At 39.6% G+C, this 22079-nt stretch overlaps 1 protein-coding gene across 1 annotated transcript in view; it reads left to right on the top strand.

The window, feature by feature from the left end:
• The window catches only part of LOC118675546 (guanylate-binding protein 4-like), a 29673-nt gene extending 7594 nt beyond the window's left edge, over window positions 1–22079 (top strand). The window contains exons 2-13 of the mRNA XM_036348464.1: window positions 3516–3711; window positions 6580–6707; window positions 10105–10214; window positions 10423–10619; window positions 13256–13501; window positions 14386–14666; window positions 16565–16777; window positions 17843–17945; window positions 18276–18469; window positions 19319–19373; window positions 20719–20933; window positions 21990–22079. Of these exons, the coding sequence (XP_036204357.1) occupies window positions 3522–3711; window positions 6580–6707; window positions 10105–10214; window positions 10423–10619; window positions 13256–13501; window positions 14386–14666; window positions 16565–16777; window positions 17843–17945; window positions 18276–18469; window positions 19319–19373; window positions 20719–20933; window positions 21990–22079 (2022 nt within the window). The 5' untranslated portion in view covers window positions 3516–3521. The remainder of the gene's footprint in view (window positions 1–3515; window positions 3712–6579; window positions 6708–10104; window positions 10215–10422; window positions 10620–13255; window positions 13502–14385; window positions 14667–16564; window positions 16778–17842; window positions 17946–18275; window positions 18470–19318; window positions 19374–20718; window positions 20934–21989) is intronic.

Genomic DNA, 22079 nt, shown 5'->3' with positions numbered 1-22079 from the left:
GAACCCAGTTCTCAAATCCCCCGGTGGCACCAGGAATCCCGCAGATCTCCTTTCCCCAGTCAGGGGCTGTGCCTGTCCCAAAGGACGTGGCTGTCTGCCGCGCAGTCTGCCTCTATCCCTCTGGGCTCAAAGGTCTGGCAAACTTTCCTGCCCAGATCCCTGGTTTTTTACTTTTCCAGGGGAGCTCTGCCCTTCCCGGCTGCAGACCATCTCACCAGCTGAGTAGTTTCGCCATTTGGGGTGGGTGTTATTAGTTTCAGCTGCTTACTCCATTTGCTCTGGGAGACGACCTGGGATGCGTCTGCCTATATCACCGCCATCTTCCTTCTCAAAATAAACTCTTAAAAATAAAATAAAACATAGCCCAGATCCACTAGATCCAATTTCTTAGTGCCAACTTCTTTCTTAAGTCTTACAAGTAGAATGTGGTCCCACTATGTTACTAAAAAGTTTATCTTTAAAGAACTCATTGTGGTGCATCGCTAAAGCCAAAATTTTGTTTACCTGACCTCTCTGTGCTCTCAAGCAGTTTTGTCCCTGCTTTCTGGAAACTCTGCCTCTGAACTCCTTGGCTTGGCATGAATTTCATTCCTCACCTACTTCTCTAACAGCAAAAAAGCAGTGTCCTTTCCATTTTGATTTGGGTTCTAATCAACCCGACCCTTAACTACTTGGCTCTAATATCTTCATTATTTTTAGATTCCAAAGAGAACAGTCAGTATGGGGAGGAGCCAGATGCAGGATGAGGAGTGAGGGAGGGAAGGAAGAGCTAGGACAGCTGAGAACTTGTCCCCTGTCTGCAGCACCCAAGACATGTAGGTTCCCACTAAACTAGCTCTTCCAGGCCCACGTTCATTAACAAACACAACAACAACACATGCCCAAGCACTAGCCTCACACTGGAAGTGCAGGCTTGGCACTGAAGGGCAGGAGACAGAGGGAGGCTAGTATTGGGCCTGGCTACCAGCAGTTCAGAGTCTCTGTTTGGATCAGAGGTCTCTCTGTGAAGCGACCAGCGCTCATCCACCTTGTCTCCAGGGTGAGCTGTGCCTCTGGGCTACACAAACAGCCCTCCATGAGGAAAGGAGGAACCCATAGTCTCTCAAATGCCAAAAGGGCTAAACCCTTCCTGGGATGGATGGAGTAAACCCCATCCACTTGCAGAGGCTCCTGGTGGAGTCTCTCCCTCCATCTCCCTGTCCCTCTTCAGACTGTCCCTGCACCACAACCACCATCTCCACCTCACCTCCAGGCACTGGAGAAACTGAGAGAAAAGGTGGTCCTTAACTTACAGACAATTTATTTCCTGAAAGGTTGACTCTGATTATTTTTGTATTTAACAATACTTAATATTCCAAAGAGAGCACAAAGCTCTGTGATATAGAATAATTTAATTCATCACCAGCTGTTAGAAATAACTATAAGATCTAAGAGTGTTTGTTTACCAGGCATTGTTTCTCATGTGTGGTCTATACAAGAACCATCTCAGAATATCCTGTCACACTTGCTGAGAAGTCAAGGTTTGGGGTAGTTTTCACCATCACTTCAGATGACTGACTCTCCTAAGGAGGAACTTTGGAAACCAACTAACTCCACACAGGAGAACTATTTCATTGTACTTATTCATTTGAACTTAACAGTTTTGGTTTGGGTATTACAGTTTACTTACATTTTTAAAAAATTGTGTTAACTTATCTATTCCTACCCAAAATTTTAACTATTCAGTTTAAGGAATAAACTCTGTAATTCCTCCTGCTTATGTCACAGCGCTAGAAGATTAATGATTTATTCCCAAACTCTGTTCCCAGTTACCTTTAGAAAAAAAAAAAAGAGAGAGAGAGAGAGAAATAGTACAGAGAAAGTGTGTTAAAAAATTGTTATTTTCGAAGAAAAAGTTTTTAGACACCTTATTATTTGGTGGCAATTTTCAGCTTACTGAACATATAAACACGTTTCAACACAATGCCTAACACTACATTAATCATTAAGTTTTGAGACCCTGTGAGTTACCAGACCCTACAGGAATGAGTCAGGCAGGAATTCTTGCTTTATCTATCACACTAAGGAAATGCAGGCTCACAGAGGTAAGTTCCTTTTCCAAGGTTACATTGATGTAAGTGATTTGAACCCTGGTAGCCACTCCAGATGTCACTGTTCAGTCCAAATCCACATTTTCATTTAGAACTTTACCTCCCTGCCCTCTTAGACACTCACTTTTAAATTAATACTAACATAGGATTCAGTATGCAACACAATGATTTTAAGAGCAGTATAAATTTTATCATATATTTAATCTTCCTAATGACCTTAATGACCAATACATTGTGTTTGTTTGTTTGTTTGTTTGTTTGTTTGTTTGTTTTAATGCTGCCATTTTATGGAAAACAAACTAAGACAGAGAAATAACTTTTTCTAATGCACAGCTAGGAGAGCAGGGAACACATAAACGTTGTTTAGGATTGTCTTTGAGAAAGTGAAGGGACAGTCAAATCACTTTGCTTTCTGTCCCTTGATTGCATGAAACACCCACTGTGATGGAAACAGTAAAGTAGTACCTCTCCCAGCTGTGGGACTCTGGCAGCTCTGGGCACACCCTAAAACACCCTGACTACAGCCTCTCTTCCCTGCCAGCCTAGAAACAAAAAATGTCCTTTTATTCTAGATTAAATAAACAAATTCCTGCATTCATAACTGTATCTGGGTCCTATAAAGATCTGTATTGTGGTGTTTTGAGAGGGAATCTCATTCTTTGTCTTCTTCTTCCTCTCAAAGTCTCCCATCTTCCAACTGCAACAGCTCCCAGGATTTACTACAAATGTCCTACTCAAGGTCACAGAGCACATTTATTTCTCTTTTTCTGAGAGGCCTTTCCTGACCATCCTCTGTTTAAATGCAGCCCCTGTGCTCCCTATCTCAGTTCCTGTTTGATTTCTCCTGAGCACTTTCCATCATCTAATACACATACCACGCATGCTGCTTATTTGTTTTCTGTATTGTCTGTCTCTTCCCACTAGAATAGAGCTCCACGAAGCAGGAATTGGTATCCATTTTGTTGGCCGCTTGATACTGAGCACTTAGAACAGTGCCCAGCACATGGTAGGTGCTCAGAGAATATATGAAGTTAATGAGAAACCAATCACTCTGGAACTCCACGTATCTTCTCTGGCCACTTCTCATCTCCTGCATATCCCATTCTGCCTCTACTTACCCCCATATGTTCATATTCTCAAAGCTCCATCATCAGTGTTTTGTTTTGCTCATTCTATTCCTTTTATGCATCATATGGGCAAGGTTGTATTAGGGTTTATTTAAAGATCAATATGATAATGTACATAAGGAATCTGTGCCAGGCCTTGACACACTAGGCTAAATACTGATCTTTTAGAAACATACTAAATGTAGAAATCTGACTTATATGTTGCACACATAGAAAGCTGACAAGCATGTCACTTGTGTAACCATTAGATATGACTTCTGGACCTTGTGTTGTACTGAGTTGTTGCTCTGGGTTACAGCTCACCATGGCCTCTGGATACACCATGATGGACCCCATCTGTCTGGTGGAAAATCAGAATAATCAGCTGACAGTAAATCCAACAGCACTGGAGATTCTAGACAAGATCTCTCAGCCTGTGGTGGTGTTGGCCATCGCAGGTCTGTATCGGACAGGAAAATCCTACCTGATGAACCGCCTGGCAGGACAGAACCATGGTGAGTATTGTTCTGGGGCGGGGGCCATTAGCTTGGAGACTATGATAACACAGACTGATCATGCCTCCTTCAAGGTCATCTTAAAAAAAAGCCTAACTTCTTCCACTGAAAAAAGGTTCTAACAGCCACCACCAAATAAATATCCTAAACCCCACTATTCCACAAAATCCCACTCTTTGAGCCAGTAACAAGGGGTTCCCCAACTTAATCCAAAGATCCACCCATTATTCTTTTTTTTAATTAAATCTTTATTGTTCAGATTATTACATTTGTTCCTCTTTTTCCCCCCCATAATTCCCCTCCTCCCAGTTCCCGCCCCACCATCCGCCCTCACTCCCCACCCACTGTCCTCATCCATAGGTGCACGATTTTTGTCCAGTCTCTTCCCGCATCTCCCACACCCCTTTCCCCCCCAAGAATAATCAGTCCATTCCCTTTCTATGTCCCTGATTCTATTATGATCACCAGATTATTTATTCACTTGATTCTTAGATTCACTTGTTGATAGATGCATGTTTGTTGTTCATAATTTGTATCTTTACCTTTTTCTTCTTCTTCCTCTTCTTAAAGGATACCTTTCAGCATTTCATATAATACTGGTTTGGTGGTGATGAACTCCTTTAGCTTTTCCTTATCTATGAAGCTCTTTATCTGACCTTCAGCATGCTTTCACTCTTCCTTTTAAAAGTGGTTTTACATGCTGTGTATGCATTTGTAAGAATAGCTTAAATATTATGTAAAGGAAAGTCCATTCAGGTATTCTTTGGAATCTTGCTTCTTTTGCTCAACAAAAAATTTAAGTGTTATCAAGTTTGTGATACGTATCTGTAATTTATTTATTTTCACTATTTTATAGTATGCTATTGTGAGAAGATACTATAATTTATTTATCCATTTTTTGTTAATGAACATTGGTTTTGTTTCTAGGTTTTTACTTTTATGAATGATGCTGATATAAACCTCCTCAATTGTATATCCTGGTGCACAAATACACAAACTTACCTTGTGTGACAGACCCAGAAATAAAATTGCTGGGTCATGGAGTATATATGTTGTCAGCCTTTCTAGATATTTTCAAACAGCTTTTCAAACTTCATATGCAATGCATACGTTTATTAGCAGTCATTGAGACTTCTCCACCATGTCATAAAAATTTGGTAAAAGGCGTTTTAAATTTGATGATCTGGTGACTTATATAAGTGCATAATATTTTCCTTATTATAAAAAACTTTGAGCATCTTTTCACATATTAATTTACTCTTTGAATTTCCTATTTCTTAAAGTCATTTTTCTTTCTTATTAGGTTGCCCCTTTTGGTTCATAGTGATTTTTAGAGTAATCTGCCTATAACTCATTTCTGTACTTCATTTCTCTTTATGAAGACCACACACCATTTTTAAAAAATATATTTTTATTCATTTCAGAGACGAAGGGAAAGAGATAGAAATATCAATGATTTGAGAGAGTCATTGATTGGCTGCCTCCTGCACGCCCCCTACTGGGGATCGAGCCCACAATGCAGACATTGCCCTTGACTGGAATCAAACCCAGGACTCTTCAGTCCTCAGGTGGATGCTCTATCCACTAAGGCAAACCAGCTAGGGCCACACACCATTTTTATTTTCAAATGTCTTCCTCTGTGTCTCATAAGCTCAGCACCATTTTGGGTTAAACCTCAATACACTGAACTCCAATGATTCCTAGAAATATCTCTCATTGTCTTTCTCTCACTGTGTCTCTTTCTTTCTGTCTCACTCCTCTCCCTTTCCTTTTTTCCTTCCTCTCTCCTTTTTGCTTTATAATCTTTCCCATATGTTTCTTTTTTTCCCTCCATTTGTTTCTAACAAAACATTTTGTCTTGGTCTTTCCTATAGAGAAACTCTAGACCAGTCATCAGGGGAGAACACTTCCCCATTGGAGAAAACATTGGCCTATGGCAGATGTTAAAAATGTTGAACTGTTAAACAAGATATATCAGGCACAGGTTCTTGGATATACCAATTGCATGCTCTCCACCTGTTGGTTTAAGCCTTTTGAAAGAGGAGCTAGCACCTTTCACAGGTATTTTCTGCCTTCACTTTCATCATATCCCCACTTGAGTCAGGGATAAAAAACAAAACAAAACTCATCATTTCCTTTAAAATGAGAAAAATACAGGAATAAAAGGGAAGGAAAATCCAACAAAGCTAATTATCGATCTAGTTCCTGGCAGGAAACACAAGAACCTCTCAAGGGGTAACTAAAGAATGTTTAATAGAGGGACTCATACAAGGTTATAAGCAGGTCACAGAGAACTAATTTGAGATGAGGAAGCACCCAGAGGGTGGCAAAAGCAATGGCCAGGGAACTATAGTCATTCCTATAGCCTGAACAGCCAAGCAAAAAGTGAAACCAGAATGTGGCAAAGACCAGCACTTGTGGATGGAGCTAAATGAAAGGGCTGTGACCCACTGAGAGGAACAGAGGCACTGGGACACCAAAGCTCACTAAGGGGAAGCCAGGAGAACACATGCCTGACTTCTAGTCTCATGCTGGTGCCTCCCACTGGTGGAACTCCACCAGAACCTGAAGGACAAGGGAACTCGTCAATGTCAGAAAAAAATATAAAGGTCAGTAGAGGTTATAGTAATTCTGAAATGTGACATAGCTTGAACCATTGATAGTATGAAGTGAATAGGGAACAGAGAGTGTTTCTTGAGAAGGTCCTTCACATGCATAAAGGTTGGATAGGCTGTCCTTGCTGAAACTTAAGCAACCTTTCTCCCAGCCTGGCACTCACATTCTGATAACTTTAACCAATGTAATCTATGGGAAGCCTGGACTATCTGCTCTTGTTCTATACAAGAGCTTTCTCCTCTAACTTCGCAGGATTCTGTCTGGGCTCCACAGTGCGGTCTGAAACCAAGGGCATCTGGATGTGGTGTGTACCCCACCCCTCGAAGCCCAACCACACTCTGGTTCTTCTGGACACTGAGGGCCTGGGTGATGTGGAAAAGGTAAGGCAAAGAGTCTTATTTGTTCTTGATAATTCACATACATTTTAATTGGCAACCACAATTCATTTTTTATGAAATATTTCTGTAAACTACAGATCTTATTAAGAATAATGAGGTTAAATTTTGTTTTCTTGAATTTTCTTTCTTGGAAACTCAGTACTTTCCTTATTAGGTATAGATGTTCTGATTTTTGTAGTTGGTCAAAAGGTACAAGATAACAAACACTTATTGGGCATCTAAATTCTAGGGTTTTGTGTTAACCACTATAGATATGCATGATTGAGGAAAAGGCCCAGAGCCTCATTAGGAGATAAGAAATATGCAGTGTTGCCGAAACCGGTTTGGCTCAGTGGATAAAGCATCAGCTTGCGGACTGAAAGGTCCCAGGTTTGATTCCGGTCAAGGGCATGTACCTGGGTTGCGGGCACATCCCCAGTAGGAGATGTGCAGGAGGCAGCTGATCGATGTTTCTCTCTCATCGATGTTTCTAACTCTCTATCTCTCTCCCTTCCTCTCTGTAAAAAATCAATAAAATTTATTTAAAAAAAAAAATATGCAGTGTTATCAGTACCAGATACCATGGATACAAGGAGTGACATATTTAACCAGTCTTCAGGATACAAAAAATATCCAGGAGGAAGCTATAATTATGGGATCAATGTACTCCACCAGTTAAGGTGTGTGTGATTAATGGGCTTGAAGGTAGGAAACATGAAAATGGCATTTCAGTAGAATAACATCTATATATATAAAGCGGTAATATGCAAATTAGCCAGGCATCACGACTGGCTCAGGAGGAGGCTGCATCACGACTGCTCAGGAGGAGCTGCGCGCGCAGATGGGTGGGAGGGGACTGCGTGCTGCCCCCAGCCCCAGAGGACACACATCAGGGGTGGGGGCATGCTCCAAGTGGCCGAGGCACTTGACTCGGAGCACACTCTCGGTGGGTGGCAGCAGCAGCCAGAGCAAAGCAGTCCCAATCCCAGATGCCTGGCAGCAGCTGGAGCAAAGCAGCCCGGGTCCCAGGTGCCTGGCAGTGGCAGGAGCAAAGTAGCCCTAGTCCTGGTGGGTGGCAGCAACAGCCAGAGCGAAGCAACCCGGGTTCTGGGTGCCAGAGGGAAGCCGGTGCCAGCAGCCAGGGGAAGGAAGGCCTATTCTTGCTCAAATCTTCATGAATCAGGCCTCTACTATTTAAATAATATTCAAAAACACATCAGCTACCCCAGACACATACATTAAGGTTTTAGTCCAAGTCTCTGGGCTTTAGAGATGAATTTCTGCCTGACTTCTATAAATTCATGAGCTAGACCAGTGGTCGGCAAACTCATTAGTCAACAGAGCCAAATATCAACAGTACTTCTTCAAAATAGACTAGCCCAGGCCAAAAAACGACTTCTGCACATGGGCCACAAAGTTTCAATCGCACTGTACGCGCGCCCGCACGTGGTATTTTGTGGAAGAGCCACACTCGAGGGGCCAAAGAGCCGCAGTTTGCCAACCAAGGAGCTATAGACCCACCAAAAATATACATAAATGGGATATTTTTATGTATTTTTTCATTGCTGTGCTATTTGCAGTCAATCTTGTGTCCTTATTTGTATTAGCCAAATTCTAAAGTGATAGTAGCACAGTGGTCTTTGGCTTCCATTACTGAAAAAAGAGTAGGGGCAGGAATTAAATATTCTGAATTTTAATATTTTTTATTGAATTTATTGGGGTGACACTCTATAATCAAAATTATACAGGTTTCAGGTGCACAATTCTACAGCACATTATCTGTATACTATATTGTGAGTTTACCACTTCAAGTCAAGCATCTGTCCATCACCATTTATTCCCCATATACCCTCCTCCAACTTCTCTCATCCCATTCCACTGACAATCACAACACTGTTGCCCTGTCCATGAGTTATTTCTCTTTTTTTTCTTTTTTGCTCAATATCCTCATTTTTCTCAATACACCCCCCTCCCCCCCCCACACACACACACAAACACACACTCCTGTCAGCCTGCTCTCTATCTATGTGTCTGTCTCTATTTTTATTTTTTTTTTATTGGTTTTTAGAGAGAGAGGAAAGGAGAGGGATGAGAGAGAAACTTCATAGACCGGTTGCCTCCTGCATGACCCCTACTGGGGGATTGAGCCCGCAACCCGGGCATGTGTCCTGATTGGGAATCAAACCAGTGAACTCTTGGTTCCTAGGTCAATTCTCAACCACTGAGCAATACCGACCAAGCAGTCTGTTTCTATTTTGGTTGTTAGTTCATTTTGTTCATTAGATTTCACATATGAATGAAATCACGTGGTACTTATCTTTCTCTGATTGGCTTATTAGCATAATTCAAGTTTAAAGTACTCGGTATTCACCTCAGTGTAAACCCAAGATGATATACAGATTGCTAACAGATTATAGTTTACATAAACCTTCTTCTTTTTAGCTAATTACATTTGTAAAGGAGCCAAAGCATAACTACTTGTCATCTGATAGAAGCCAAAGTACATACTGTCCTTGGAACTCTAGTGTTTTTAGCAGTATCCAGTTCTATTGAAACATCACTCATGATTTACCTTGAATGTTATGTTCAGACTCATCATCTATTCTTACCACATACATAGCCACTATTTCAATCAAATAAAATAACATGTTATACCTTTGTATGAACACACTTTCTGACTATTCTGATTGGCTTCTATAGATCCTTCCATCTACATGGTCTCTTTCTTTCCACAGTTCCACATTCTGCACCTTCTTTAAAGCCCAGCTACTTTAAACCTAATAGGATTGTATCTCATTCAAACATAATCCCTTCTTGCCTGAAATCAGAGAGTACATTTTCTGGGTTTTGCATTCCCCTTTTGTCTTTTATGTTGTAACATTGGGTTGCACTCCTGGCAGAGTTGATCACCTTGGATGCATTTACATGTTGCCAAGTATATTTGCACCTCCAGGAAGTCATCTCTGGACGTCAGAGATTGCCCTATGAAATTTTATATCCACAACAGTAAGTGTGGTATCTGGCATTTTTTAGATGCACAGTGAGAAGTTAGTGAATTTAATTGACTAGCATTTGTGTCACCAATAAGCTCATGGTCAAGAGAAACTAACAAAAAAAATTATTATCCACTTATTGTTGCATACTTCTATGTTCTTGGAACTGTTTTAAACATTTGACACACATTTACAGTGTCATTCACTTCTTTTAATTGCTAAAGAACTCAGACCTTGAGAAGAGTCAATGTCAAAACCCAAAAATGAGGTTTAAATTTATCACTGTCTCCACAGTGTTTGTTATTTACCCTACTGTTTAGTTATAGTAGAGCCTACATAGTGCATGAACAACTGAATGGGTGATTGAAGAGAAGATACCCAATGCTCTACTATAATGCACTTTTTAGGGCGACTCAAAAAATGACTCGTGGATCTTTGCCCTGGCCGTGCTTCTGAGCAGCATGTTTGTCTACAACAGCATGAGCACCATCAACCACCAGGCATTGGAGCAGCTGCAGTATCCTTCTAGGAACCAAACCTCCATGTGTCATGGAGGCTATGGGAATGTAACTGAGACTATTTTGTTGTTGCTTTTCCTTGTGTCAATATTCATGATTGAGCAAAAAGGGACACAGGGTGAATGGGAATGTTAATAAAAATGATTTCTGGGTGAGATCTGGAAATTTTGGTATAGAGGACTTCTCATTCCTTAGCTAAGATCCCAGCTATGTGACTGAACTAACAAAGCTAATCAGGACAAAGTCGTCTCCCATCTCTGGTGAAGCAGGTGACTCCGCCGAGTTTGCAAGTTTCTTTCCAGACTTTGTTTGGGTTGTCCGGGATTTCACGCTGGAGCTGGAGTTAGATGGATGGACTATCACTGAAGATGATTACCTGGAGAATGCCTTGAAGTTGGTTCCAGGTACCAGAGGATGGTCTGGGTGGTAGAGGGTTCAGTAGGAGGTGAGATTAACTGAGCCCTGTCATTTAGCACTTTAGGTCAATATAATCTTTATTTTATATTGCACTGAGGCCCGTGCTAATGGTGTTATGGGTATGACAGATGGGTATGGTTTCAATTGTTATTATTACTAAAAATAGTCCAGTGACCAGGATTTAAGCTGGCTAAGGAAGGAGAACCCAATATTAGACCAAAGATTTTAGAAAATTTGACACCATGAAAAAATTTTGAGGATAACAACCAATGCTAAGACTTCTTAAGGCTCAAATACTTGTGTTTCTGATTAAGTTTAGTGCTCCTCTGCTTCTATTTATAGAAAAATTCCCATCACTATGGATGATGGTTAACACAGAATCACAAAGTTATCAAATGACTTTATTTTTTAAATATATTTTATGTAGTCTCTTTTAATAGCCTGCATAGTTACATCATATGTATATATATAAAATATTTCCCAAAAATTTAACATATCCCTCCAGTAAGACTGTCAAATCCTTCATTATCTCATTGTTATAACATCACTCTCTTCAGTCCATAGCCTATTATCATGTTCATATGAAACATTCATTATATAGAATACATTTAGCCAAGACGAAAATGAGTGGTGCCAAGAAGCATGTCCATTTTTGTTAATTTAATCATTTGTTTATTCATTCTAAAATCATTTATTGAACAGTTGATATAATCCCAGAATTACTCTGTGTGACCTTGTCATGTCCACTATAGTCTGATATAGAGAACAGGTGACATCTCCAAGTGACATTAGGTTAACCTTATTTGTTGATGTTATCTGCTAAAAAGTCTCTGAGCATATTTATATTGTACTAGAGGTCCAGTGCACAAAATTCATGCATGGAGCAGGTGTCCCTCAGCTCACCCTGCCCCCTCTCCAATCTGGGACCCTTCGAGGGATGTTCAACTGCCCGTTTAAGCCCGATCCTGGTGGAATCACGCTTAAACAGGCAGTCGGGCATCCCTCTCACAATCCAGGACTGCTGGCTCCCAACCGCTCGCCTATCTGCCTGCCTGATTTCCCCTAACCACTTCTGCCTGCCACCGGATCACCCCTTAACTACTCCCCCTGCCAGCCTGATCAACGCCTAACTGCTCTCCTGCTGGCCCAATTGCCCCTAACTGCCCTTCCTTTCAAGTCTGGTCATCCCCAACTGCCCTCCCCTGCAGGCTTGGTCACCCCCAACTGCCCTCCCCTTAAGGCCTGGTCAGCCCTAACTGTCCTCCCCTACAGGCCTGGTCACTCACAACTGCCCTCCCCTGCTGGCCCAGTCACCCCTAACTGCCCTCCCTTGCCAGCCTGGTTGCCCCTAACTGCCCACTCCTGCCAGCCTAGTCGCCCCCAATTGCCTTCCCCTTAAGGCCTGGTCCCTCCCAACTTCTCTCCCCTGCAGGCCTGGACACCCACAACTTCTCTCCCCTGCAGGTTTGGGTCCCCCCCAACTGCCCTCCTCTGCAGGCCTGATCACCCATAATTGCCCTCCTCTGCTGGCCATCTTGTGTCCACATGGGGGTAGCCATCTTTGACCACATGGGGGTGGCCATCTTGTGTGTTGGAGTGATGGTCAATTTACATATTATTCTTTTATTAGATTGGCTTTTTTCCTCATTCAAATCCATTTATTGGAGATTTTCTGAACATGTGTGTTATCAAAGATTCCCTTGAAAACCATATAAATTCTCCCCAAGCAAATTTGTAATGCACACTCATTCTCTCTCTTTCTCTCTCTCCCTCTCTCTCTCTCTCTCTCTCTCTCTCTCTCTCTCTCTCTCTTCTCTCTGTCTCTTCCCTCTCTCTCTCTCTCTCATATGCACACATCATGGAGTTTATGGGAGCACATAATTTTATCTGTCAATACCAAGTTAGGAATTTCTGCTTTAGTTTTTCTAATATTTATTGTTGAAAGTATTACAGATGTCCCGTTTGTTTTTGTTTGTTTGTTTTTGCCATTGACCCCCTCCACCCCGCACCCACCCCTCTATTGCCTTCACCACTCTATTGTCTGTGTCCATGGGCTATACATATGTGCATATATGTAAATTCCCTGGTTAATCTCTCCCCACCCAAGCCCCACCCCAATTGTGTGTGTTTTTTACTCTGATTATTAGAAGTTGTTCTTATTATTATCTGTCCTCATCATCATATTTTTCCTAGAAATATAATAAATTTTCATATAGCTACCAGGAAATATTTTACTCTTACTTTAGAGCCCACATTATATTTCTGACATGAGGACTATAATATCAAGAGTATTTCTGAAAATTTTGGGGATTAACCTATCATTCAAAAATATATAATAAATAGTCAAGCCATTGAAAATCATGGAAAGGCTAAGAAAAACAATCAAAAGTTTCTTCAGATGGGATAACTTCTTCCTCTTCTTCCTCAGAAGTATTTCTTTTACTACTGGTTCTGGACACACACACACACACACACACACACACACACTCACAAATCTATGTTTTGGGAAGATTATCATTATGTTGATTTGATGATTAAATAGGAGTTATGCAAGCACCATGGAAATGAACGTCCTTTTCTGAAGACTGTCTCACCAATCACTGCTCTTTTTTCTTCTCTACAGGGGAGGATCCCAAAATCCAGCAAGCCAACATCCCTAGAGAATATATCAGGAAGTTCTTTCCAAAGCGAAAGTGCTTTACCTTTGACCGGCCTACAACTGACAAAAAATTATTACACCGTATGGATGGGGTGTCAGAAAACCAACTAGAATTCAGTTTCCAGGAGCAATCCAAAAATTTCTGTAACTATATCTTCACAGAAGCAAAAACCAAGACTCTCAGAGAGGGAATCATTGTCACTGGAAATCGTGAGTCTCCTTTGTTACAGCATGTTTCTCTGCAGTTTATTGTGTGTGATTGTACCCAAGGTTTTTCAGCAGTTTTGTTTCCTTCTCTATGTAATATGAAAAAGGTATAGTAGATAAATGCCACACATAAAAATGCATGTTTATTCATACAAGTTTTCCAATATGAGGGATTGTTGAAGCCCACTGTATCTCATGAAACTAATACACTAATGACATAAGCACAAACTGCTGTTAAGGAGAGGAATCTGCATGATGATGAGAAAGCCAATGAGATGAGTGTGTCCTGTTGAGGATACACAAGATATTTTGAGAATTTACACCACATAGAAAAAAATATATAGCAGAACATAAGGCTCTGAATGTTCATTAGAGTTTGAGAAGAAAAGTTCACTATAGCCTTATGTGCAGGGCTAGATTCACAGATATACTACCTGAGCAGACATACAAATATTAAACCAAATATGTGGCTGAGATTCCTGGAATTATTAATAATTTTTTTATAAATTTTCATTGGAAAATTTTCCCCACAAACTATCTATTGACCTGTAACATAAACTCTCTTTAATTTTATTTCAATTGGGAAATGTATCTAGAAGACCCTTGAACATATTGGCTGAGATCTTTAAGTTTATATTATCATGTGATAAATGTGAGAACCATAAAAGGGAAAGTGTATAAGAGACATAGTGATGTTATTATAGAGAAGTGGATTTGTGGAAGAAAAAGGAGGAGACAAGGATGAGGGTAAGGAGGAAAAGAAAAAGAGAACCCAGAAATTTTCATTTCAGTAAAGTTTTTGTTACTGTTAGAATGCTGACCTGTAAAGTTTGTAAAGCATGAGTGAGAACTTCCTGTCCATTTCCTGAATATCATGTGTCATTCAGGGCTGGGGACTCTGGGAAAGGCCTATGTGGATGCCATCAACAGTGGAGCAGTGCCTTGTTTGGAAAATGCAGTGACAACTCTGGCTGAACGAGAAAACTCAGCAGCCATGCAGAAGGCAGCTGACCACTATAGTGAGCAAATGGCCCAGAGAGTGAGCTTCCCCACAGACACGCTGCAGGAGCTGCTGGACCTGCACGCAGCTTGTGAGAAGGAAGCCCTTGAGATCTTCATGGAGTGCTCCATTATGGATGAAAAGCAGGGGTTCCAGGAAAAGCTTATGGTAATATGTCTTAGCATATATCCTTCCTAATTCCTGTTTTTCTCGATTGATGCCCAGACATTATCTTTTTGACCCATAGTTCATGTGTTTTCCATTTTAAAAGAGCTTAAATTCATGTGATTGACTGTAGTCTATAGTGGACTATAGACTACTATTCATTCTTTTTCTGAATAATTGGATCCTTATTTCTATTATAGCAAAACAAATTAATGTGTGCTTATTAGCAGTTTGCAAAAAACACACATTTTTTAAAAATATATTTTATTGATTTATTACAGAGAGGAAGAGAGAGAGATAGAAACATCGATGAGAGAGAAACATCGATCAGCCACCTCCCGCACACCTCCCACTGGGGATGTGCCCTCAACCAAGGTACATGCCCTTGACCGGAATCGAACCTGGGACCTTTCAGTCAGAAGGCCGATGCTCTATCCACTGAGCCAAACCAGTTATGGCAAAAACACACATTTATTAGTTCACAATTCTTCAGTTGTGTTCCTATCACAAGATGTATGGGTACTCTGCTCTGTGTACCAATAGCTGAAAACAAGATAGAAATGTACACCTGAAACTAACATATCATAAGGAGGCTCATGGGAACTGCTCTTACATATTCAAGGCAGCAATGGTGCATTATATCCCTATCTTGTTTCTCATATCTTTTACTACCTGTCTGACACCAACTGGAGAAAACTTATTTTAAAGAGCTGATGTACTTAGGTGTGCACACTTGAGTAATCTCCATTTCTTAATGTCAACCTGTGCCATATGATAATCTAATCATGGATCAATATTCAGCATATTCACAGCCCTAGGGACTGTAGTGTATGGATACTAGAACAGAAAACTCTTGAGAACAACATAATTCTATTTAACATAAGCACATTCATCTTGTCTTTGAATTTGTCATTGGCCATTCTATAAGTTACAAAACTCTCACTTCACACCCTAGTCAGTTTGGCTCAGTGGATAGAGCATTGGTCCATGGACTGAAGGGTCCCAGGTTTGAATCCCAATTGATGTATCTCTCTCACATTGATGTTTCTCTCTATCTCTTCCCCCTCCTTCCACTCTCTTTTAAAAAAATCAATGGGAAAATATCCTTGAGTGACGATTAACAAAAAAAACACCCAAAAAACAAAGAAAACCTCTCAATTCATAAGAAGAAAACCAACAGGATTGTAATTTTTCAAATATAAAAAAAATTACTGTTCCTATAACTTTGCACAATTAAACCCTCATTGAAATAATTCATGAGGAGTTCAAAATTCTGTTCAATGACCACTTACTTCATTAGTGTACAATTTATTTCATGTGTGTATATTTTTACTTATAGTAATACTAATTTGCAGAGGAAAGTCTACTTCCAGTCATATTGAACTTTCCATTCCTCATTGTCAATGGATGGACCTCTGTTAATACTACGACTGATAAAGGAACCATTGATAATACTGGATTGCATATTTGGAATTGGCTAACAGAGTCTAACTTAAAACTTCTCATGAAAAGAAAAACAATTTTTGTTACTACATAAGGTGACAGATAATAACTAGACACTGGGGTGATCATTTTGCAATGTATACAAACATCAAATCATGTTGTACATCTGAAATTAATATAATGTAATATCTCAATTATAACTCAATTTAAAAAATAAAGGAACCATGGAGTTTGTGTCTACAAACCTCCTCATCATTTCACAAATGTTCAGCATGAACCCAAGAGAATTAAGGAAATTCCCACAGGTCACCCAAAGAATTGGTTTTAGACTAAATTAGCTTCTTGATGTTGCTCTATGATTCCATGCTCCAGACCACCTGTTTCTTCCCAGAGGATCACAGTTGGGACTTCCCTTCTAAGAGCCTCTTTCCTTTGTACTTCTCAATATTCCCTGGCAGGACATCATAGAGAAAAAGAAGAAAGATTTCTTGCTGCAGAATGAAGAGGCATCTGGAAAATATTGCCAGGCTCAGCTTATGCAGCTTTCAGAATCCCTGATGGAAAGTATTTCAAGAGGAATGTTCTCTGTGCCTGATGGATACAAGCTCTACTTAGAAGCAATAGACAAGCTTGAACAGTCCTATACCCTGGTGCCCAGGAAAGGAGTGAAGGTGAGCAATAAAAAAGGGGGGGAAGACCAGCAGAGGAGGTCACAGAGTCTTTGTGTATCCTTTTGAAAATCTAAGATCACAGGGCCATTTGTGAAGAGAGAGCAAAGCATGGTGATATCTGTGCATCTTTATCTTCTATATCCACAATTAGTTAAATACCCAAATAAACAAGAAGTCGTTTTCCCATATATAAGATTTATTATCAGGAATGTAGATAAAAGAGAACATGCCTTTCATTTAGGAAACAATGTAATAGTTTTGCACTGTGTATAACAAACAGATACATAATTTAAAAAACAATATTCTCCAGAAGCTTATGATCTTGCCTAAAAAGGAAATATAAATAGTCAATTTGATGGGGGGGATAATGGCTATCATATAGGAATACACGAATAGTGATAAAAATGCTGCTGATGATGGCAAGTATATATTGAGCAAACACTTTTTAAACCAAGTATATTCTTTGGTGCTCTGTTTTGATTAGCAATAAAGTCTTCAGAATAGTATGATTTTAGGTACTACTGCCATCCCCATCACACAATTAAGAAATGATATGCACTGAGAAGCTAATAAGTGACCTAAGAACACACAGCCAGTAAGTGGTAGAGGTGGCAGGGTAGGTATAGGTAGGTAGCATCCAGTCAAATCTCAGAAGAAGTTTAGCAAAGCTTCCTGGAAGAGGCAGTAAAAGCTACAAGTTGAAGTTATCAATAGATGCTATGAGTGAAGAAAGGGTAGATGAGCATCCAGTCAGAAGAAAAATAATGTGCAAATACTGTGAACAATTGAAGAGGATTGTTTGTAGGACTGCACATAATTCTGGTTGTCTATAACCTGAGGTGGGTGGTGGCTGACATCATTAGGACAGTACTACAGAGCTGGGAAAGAGGTTGTCAAAAAGGGGTTTTATTCTAATTAAAGTGATTGGATTTCCTACTGTGGCCATGGAATGAAGGGAACCATTGTGGGATCCTAAGGAAGATGACCACTTTACAGGGTCAATTTTTCAGTTTTGTTGAACAATGACTTCCAAACAAGAAGAGTCTGTGCTCCTTGTTTCCTCAGGCAATGGAGGTCTTCCAGAACTTCAAGCAGTCACAGGCTGCAACAAAGGAATCCATCCTGCAGGCTGACAAGGCCCTCACTGCTGGGGAGAAGGCTCTAGCAGGTACAGGGCAGGGCTGTGATCACAGTGGGCAGGGGGGTTCCTGCAGTGCCCCTCAATGTGTGAGAGCAAATCCTTCTTGAAACAAGGTGTTTCCACAAAAGCATTAGAATAACTTGGCTAAATCTAAAAATAACCAGGTGAGTTTTAATTGCTCCCTCAGGCAATCAGTACCTTTCCATCACATTCTGAAACATGTTTTGCTGGTACTGTTAGTAAGAATATTCATAGATTCCTGTCTGCCATTATAAAACCATTTTAGGCTTAACCTTTGGAGGGTGCAGCTAGGTATAGTTGTTATTTTCTTCTCTCTGTAAAACCACCATGGAACAGCTGAGCAGGCCAAGACGGAGGCAGTGGAAAGGGAACAGGAGCTTCTAATGCAAACACTGAGAGAAACACAGCAAAAAATGGAGGCTCAAGAGAGAAGCTTCAAGAAAAACATAGCCCTACTGAAGGTCAAAATGAAGATAGAAAAAGAAAATGAACAGAAAAACCAGGAAAAAATGGTGAAGTGCATGCAGAGTGTAAGTCTGGGCGTGTGGTGGGCAAAGTCTAAAGGTAAGTAACATGGTTTCTCATGAAGGGAAGAGTAAAAGTTTTAACTAAAGTTACAAATGATTCTGTGACATGTCAACTTAATTGGATCATTCTAAAGCCCTAAGTCTTTAAGACTAAGCACCTTCTGTGGTATTAGAGTTTTGGGAGGTCAGTTAACATGCTCCAGGCTTCCGAACTGCTGTTTGTGGTGATTATAGAGTTTCCTTTGCCCCCAAGTGACTGACTTCAGTTCTTAGGATGTTTGGTACACCCATCAAAATTACCTGATATAGTGCTAACTGGTCTCAAAGTCTCAGATTACACATGATATGAAATATGGGATGCTGAAAATTCTAAAATGTGCTGCGTTCATTTCCACATCAGCCTGCTTCTTTCTACATGTCCAGAGTAAATGCATTTTTTGTCCCTACCTGGAGTTTGCTTGCCAGTGTTCTCGAGAGTCAGCAGTTCCCATTATGAGTAACATGTGTGTAGCCATCCTACTTCAGAGGAATTGAAAAATAGAACTAAACCTCCATTCTTCCCAAAGAACATCTCTAGGACTGAAACACATTCCTGGCATAGTTGTCAGGCCTGACCCAGCCTCAAGCCCTCTCCACTCCCAGTCAGATCCTGCTAAGGACACATAAGTAAAAACTCCTACTATCAGGTCCAAAGGTTTGGAAATACAGGACAAAAACATCAGAAAGCTATTTCAATTCTACAATGATTGTTATTTGGGTGATAAAACTAAATTGAATTAATGCATGTATTGCTGGGTTTTGCTTAAACTCATAGTCTTTATTTCATAATTCTAACTTCTACTGCATCACTAGTTTGAAGAGTCACTGAGGAAATACCAGGAAAAAGAGACGCAACATGAGATTGAAGGTGAGAACAGCTAAAAACACCCTGAATATAAAAATAATGAATTGTACTTCAAAATTAAGAACTCTGCTTTTTGAAAAAGCAGACTTTTCATTGAATGAAAAGGCCAGACACAGATTGGAAGTAGCTGTTTTCAAATCACACATCAGATAAAGGACTTGTATCCAAAATATTTAAAGAACTCTTAAAATTCAGCAAATATCTCACTAATTGGAAAAGCAAACATCCAAAGTATGAGAAAAAATGATATAATTTAAACAGATACTTCATCAAAAACATATATTTGTATGGCAATAAGCACATTAAACAACATCATTAGTTATTAACAACATTACTTATTTAAAAAGTGGAAAGTCAAGCCACAATGAGATACTACTATGCATTTCTAGAAAGGCTAAAATTAAAAGGACTAAACATCTCAAGTGTTGGTGGGAATGTGGAGCAACTGGAACCCATATAGCCTGCTATGGGAGTGTAAATGGTAAATTACTCTGGAAAAGAGTTTGTCAGTTTCTTAAAAAGTTTAACAAATACCATGCCATCTAATCATTTGTTCCTAGATATATCCTCAGTAAAGTTGAAAGTTTATATACATACCTTGTTTGAAAATGTTCATAACTGCTTTCTTGGTAATAGCCAACAACTGAAAACAAGCCAAATGTCCATCAACAGGTGGAGAACAAAATTTAACATATCCATACAAAAAATACTACTGAGCAATAACATGGAATAAACTATTGATACATAAAACAATGTTACAAAAATAAATATTCTGAGTGAAAGAAGGCAGACAAAAAAATCTACATACTGTATGATTCCATTTATGTAAAATTCCAGAAAAAGCAAACTATTCTCTAGTCACAGAAACTGGCCGGTGGTTTTGCCCAGTGATGGGGATGAGATTTTATGTTCAGGAGGAGGGCTAAAGGGCATGAGAAGATGTTTCAGTCATAGATATGCTCTTAACTTGATCGTGGTGTGGTTTATCAGGTGTATACAAGTATCATAGATAGAGAAAAATACATTTGGCAGTAAATAGTGTTACCATTATACATCAGTAAAACTGCTCAAAAAAAAAATTCCAGATAGATGGGAAACCCTTGAAATGTTGTCAACAACATTAATGCACTGGGAATCATCATTGTCGTGCAAATAATAGCAAATATAGTTCATAGTTCAAGGATTTTTTTAACTGTTGTTCACAGTTTTCTTTTGCTTCCTCAGTGCAAAAGCTATCACAAGAGATTTTCTCTCTGAAATAAGACTAAAACAAAAACGATGAGGTGAAAGTCAAAATAAGTCATAACAATTTAATCCTCATGTTTCTCTGCTTATTTTTCTTTGTCAGTGCAACGTATAAAGGCTGAATCTGAAGCAACTACAAGAAAAATATTGGAGGAAGCACAAAAAAAGAATGAACAGAAGTGGGAAGAGAGAGAAAAGAATTATCAGGAACATGTGAAAAGACTTGAAGAGATGGAGAAGGGAAGAGCAGAGGAAGCATGGAATGCAAAACATAAACTTCAGGTATTCCATTCTGTCATCGTCATTTTAACTTCAACTGTACAGAATCAAAAACATTGCTTAGAAGGGAGATCATTATGTCACTTTTCCAGCCCAATCACTAGTAGACACTACTTTCTCTTACTGCTTCTACCTGTTATCATCTCTGGTTACTAAAGGATAATACTTGCAGGATAAAATCTCATGGAATCCTTTATTATTAGATCAGAAATAAACAATAATTATTCATTACCAGGCACTGTTCAATGGCTTTACAGTCATTCTGTCATCTAATTGTTATATTATGTTGTAAGTACTATTATAATCTTATTTTTAAATGAGGAAATTGTAATATCATGAGAGATAATTATCATTTCTGAGTCCTGCCTTGTGGAAGAATAGCTATTCTGTCTATCTGACTGAGTGGAGTTCAAGGTATTTTTGTTTCCTCAGTACCTGGTGTAACTGTATCTCTGTAGGCACCCTAATGAAGTAAGACTCTGTGACCAGCTACAGAATTAACCATGTAATTACATACCCAGGCTGCCTGTATCTTCTTGTTCTCCAGGCTCTACTATGAGTCATTGTTGAGTCCAGATGTCCACTCAAAAATACAATATGGACTGGCACAGGCCCTGATCTCTTCAACTTATTTCTGTTACCTTGCCACCAAGTTTTGGAGAGTTGTATTAAGTTCCCTGATCAATCATCTGCCATGATTCTGAATTATGTAGTAAACTTCCCAATGGAATTCACTAATCTTTCTCACCTTCTTAGATATATATTTGAGAATCCACACCACCTAGATCAGAGGTGAAGGAAAAAATGATATATTTTCCAGGCACACTATGATGCATGTGGGTGAAGAAAGCCAAGAATAGGATATGTGTCACTAATATTTTAGTAACTATGAGAAAGAACATTCCTGTAGCTAAATAAATCCCAGAAATATTATTGGTTGGCATAGGAGAAAGTGATATGGTAGAAGTTAAGACAGGCTCATAGTTAAGAATAAATTTGAAAAACTCATAACATAGTCATTGGCAGGGGAAATAATTTGGCAAATGTGAGAAACATTTTAAATTGTGTGAGTTCAGTCTCCACTTTTTCTTTTAGGAATCTGAGCAGAAAATTGAGCGGCTTCTCGAGAAGAACAAGAAACTTGAAAATGAGTTACAGTCCAAGGGGTCATGTAACATATCCTAA

This window comes from Myotis myotis, unplaced genomic scaffold (assembly GCF_014108235.1).
Source record: "Myotis myotis isolate mMyoMyo1 unplaced genomic scaffold, mMyoMyo1.p scaffold_m19_p_2, whole genome shotgun sequence".
In the NCBI taxonomy this organism is placed as follows: Eukaryota; Metazoa; Chordata; class Mammalia; order Chiroptera; family Vespertilionidae; genus Myotis; species Myotis myotis.
Note: the sequence above shows the minus strand (reverse complement) of the source record. Positions and strands in the feature narration are given on the sequence as shown.